The 2,471-nt window shown below is 41.0% G+C and overlaps 1 protein-coding gene across 1 annotated transcript in view; it reads right to left on the reverse strand.

The window, feature by feature from the left end:
- Positions 1-1,110: 1,110 nt before the first annotated feature.
- Positions 1,111-2,471, reverse strand: part of LOC115821773 (early nodulin-75-like) — a 2,218-nt gene continuing 857 nt past the window's right edge. The window contains exons 2-3 of the mRNA XM_030785565.1: positions 2,145-2,471; positions 1,111-1,134 (exon numbers count right to left, since the gene is read on the reverse strand). The exon at positions 2,145-2,471 is cut by the window's right edge and continues 689 nt beyond it. Coding sequence (XP_030641425.1) covers positions 1,111-1,134; positions 2,145-2,471 — 351 coding nt within the window. The remainder of the gene's footprint in view (positions 1,135-2,144) is intronic.

Here is a 2,471-nt window from a genome sequence, read left to right on the forward strand (position 1 = left end):
TAGTTTCTCATTTCTCAACATGGTAGTGATTCTGGTTAGGGCAAATTAGGTACTCCAACTAATTTTACGATCATTCAAATCCATACTGCTGTACACATAAGTGGCTGGCATATTAGATCACTCAGATTAATGCTCACAGCCACTACTGGGGAAATTCTAGTGTCCAACGCATGACATGCATCATGTAAAAGACTGGGAATACATGCATTGGAATGGGATCACTAAAAATCAAAAACAAAAGTGTTAATGCATTGCCCTTGTCACACATGAGACCCAGAACATTGACAGATATTTTTTTTGCAACGCTGGCAGCTATCCCCTTTCACACTTGCACGCCATTCCTGGAAAATTGGACAAGCTGAGGTTCCCAGGAGAGCGTGTGGGGTTATATATATAGACTGGGGACTAGAACTGGACGACCGTCTGAAAACCACTAACGGCTCACACAAAACAAGAAAATCCTGTAAAGGGATTTCTACAAAAGACGCTTTCTTTTTAACAAAATGACTAGTGAACAGATTCTTTTTCTGGCAATGTTGTTAATTTATAACCTGTTTGTACACCATTGATATATTGTTACATATTATACTGGTTCACTGGTTCTCTAGCTGTGTTTAACTGATTTTAAGCTCCCAGCTCAACGTTCTGCGAGTAATTTGTAGGGCAAATACATCACCAGAAACAGCATCACATAACTATCTCTCAGAACCCTCCAATTACTTCTTTACACATATCAGATCACTATTTATGCAATTTATAGTCTCTCTCCCTTCACACCTCAGGGTCTCCCCTCCCCCTTTTCCTTTCATTGCAATCTCTGCTCCCTCTCTCATACCCACTTTTACTCTGTAATTTCCTCTACCCTTCCCCCTTCTGAACAGTTATCCTCACTCTACATGAATACCACCACAGACACTCTCTTCTCTACTCTAACCTCATGCCTCTGTCAGCTTGCATCTAGACCGGCATGCACAGCTCCCTCAAATGCTTGCTTTTGTGATGCTCTTTGCAGCTAACAGACCAAACTCAGGGCAGCTAAGAGGAGATGGCATGAATATAAAAACCCTCCAGATCTAAATAAGTATCAATCTCTTTTATCCTCGTTTTATTCTAAGTTTGCAACAAGACCATATACTAGCAGGAGAAGATCACCAGCACAGCGGACACATATAAACTTTTTTTCACCACTCTCCTCAGTTGTCCTGCAGCACCATCATCCACCACCCTAACTGCTGATGACTTGTAAAATTGTAAATGAATTGAACTGATATGCAGGCTCATAGCTCCGATGTCTAAAATGTGTAATTACCATTAACTGTTTACTGATCATAAAATGATGAAGACAACTGAATGCAATTTACCGTTGTTTTTGATGTGGGGTCCCCTGTTGCAGATGTTTTCTTCCGCTCAGTTCTGTTCACACTATGAGAAAGACGACTTAATATACTTGCCCCAAAATGTTCTCCCCTCCCAGAAAGGGGTGGAATATTATGTTGGGTGTGGTTAAGTTCAAGAACACTTTCATTTCAGTCACTTGCTGTCTGCTATTACAGATCAAATCAGTTTGTCTTACTCATTCAGATATCAGAAGAGCAGCCTGCTGCAATGTGGTGCTGATGTACCAAAAGATTAAATATTTCGTTATTTGTATAAGTATTTCGGATTTTGATAGCTTTGGATATGCGGTTTAGAAACTGTTGTGTAAAGTATATTTTTATGCTTTTAATTTACATACAATTTAGATGTATGAGAAGACAAATTTGCTTCACCTACTAGAGTAAGCACAGCATTATGCTGTGGAATAGAGTTTACAGTAGATATAGCTCTAAACTGTTCGCAAAATGAGTTCACATATACCCATAGCTCTGTTTTCCCAAGTACACTATATTCACACCAGATTATTATTTATTATTATTAATATTTTGAAGAGAATAACAAAGGTGGTGTTTGGGAATGTATGAGATAGAGAGAGAGAGAGAGAGATGGGACTTAACTCCTGCCCAGAGGAGCTGATGTTTCTCCGGCATCTAGACTCTCATCGCTGCCAGTCCTCATATTATGGTTACAGTTCAGTTTCTGGGTTTTTTCCCTTTTTTATTTCCTAAAATAAACAAAAGTTCAAAATATGTGCAAATATGTGCTACCCTAGTGAAAGTCTTGAGTGTGATTTGGGTGCGGTGGTGTGGGGTCTTGGGTGTGATAAGGGTGCAGTGGTGTGGGATCTTGAGTGTGATTAGGGTGCAGTGGTGTGGGATCTTGGGTGTGATTAGGGTGCAGTGGTGTGGGATCTTGAGTGTGATTGGGGTGCAGTGGTGTGAGATCTTGAGTGTGATTAGGGTGCAGTGGTGTGGGACCTTGAGTGTGATTGGGGTGCAGTGGTGTGGGATCTTGAGTGTAATTAGGGGGCAGTGGTGTGGGATCTTGAGTGTGATTAGGGAGCAGCGGTGTGGGACCTTGAGTGTGATTGAGGT

The sequence above is a fragment of the Chanos chanos genome, chromosome 9, assembly GCF_902362185.1.
Source record: "Chanos chanos chromosome 9, fChaCha1.1, whole genome shotgun sequence".
NCBI classification, from domain to species: Eukaryota; Metazoa; Chordata; class Actinopteri; order Gonorynchiformes; family Chanidae; genus Chanos; species Chanos chanos.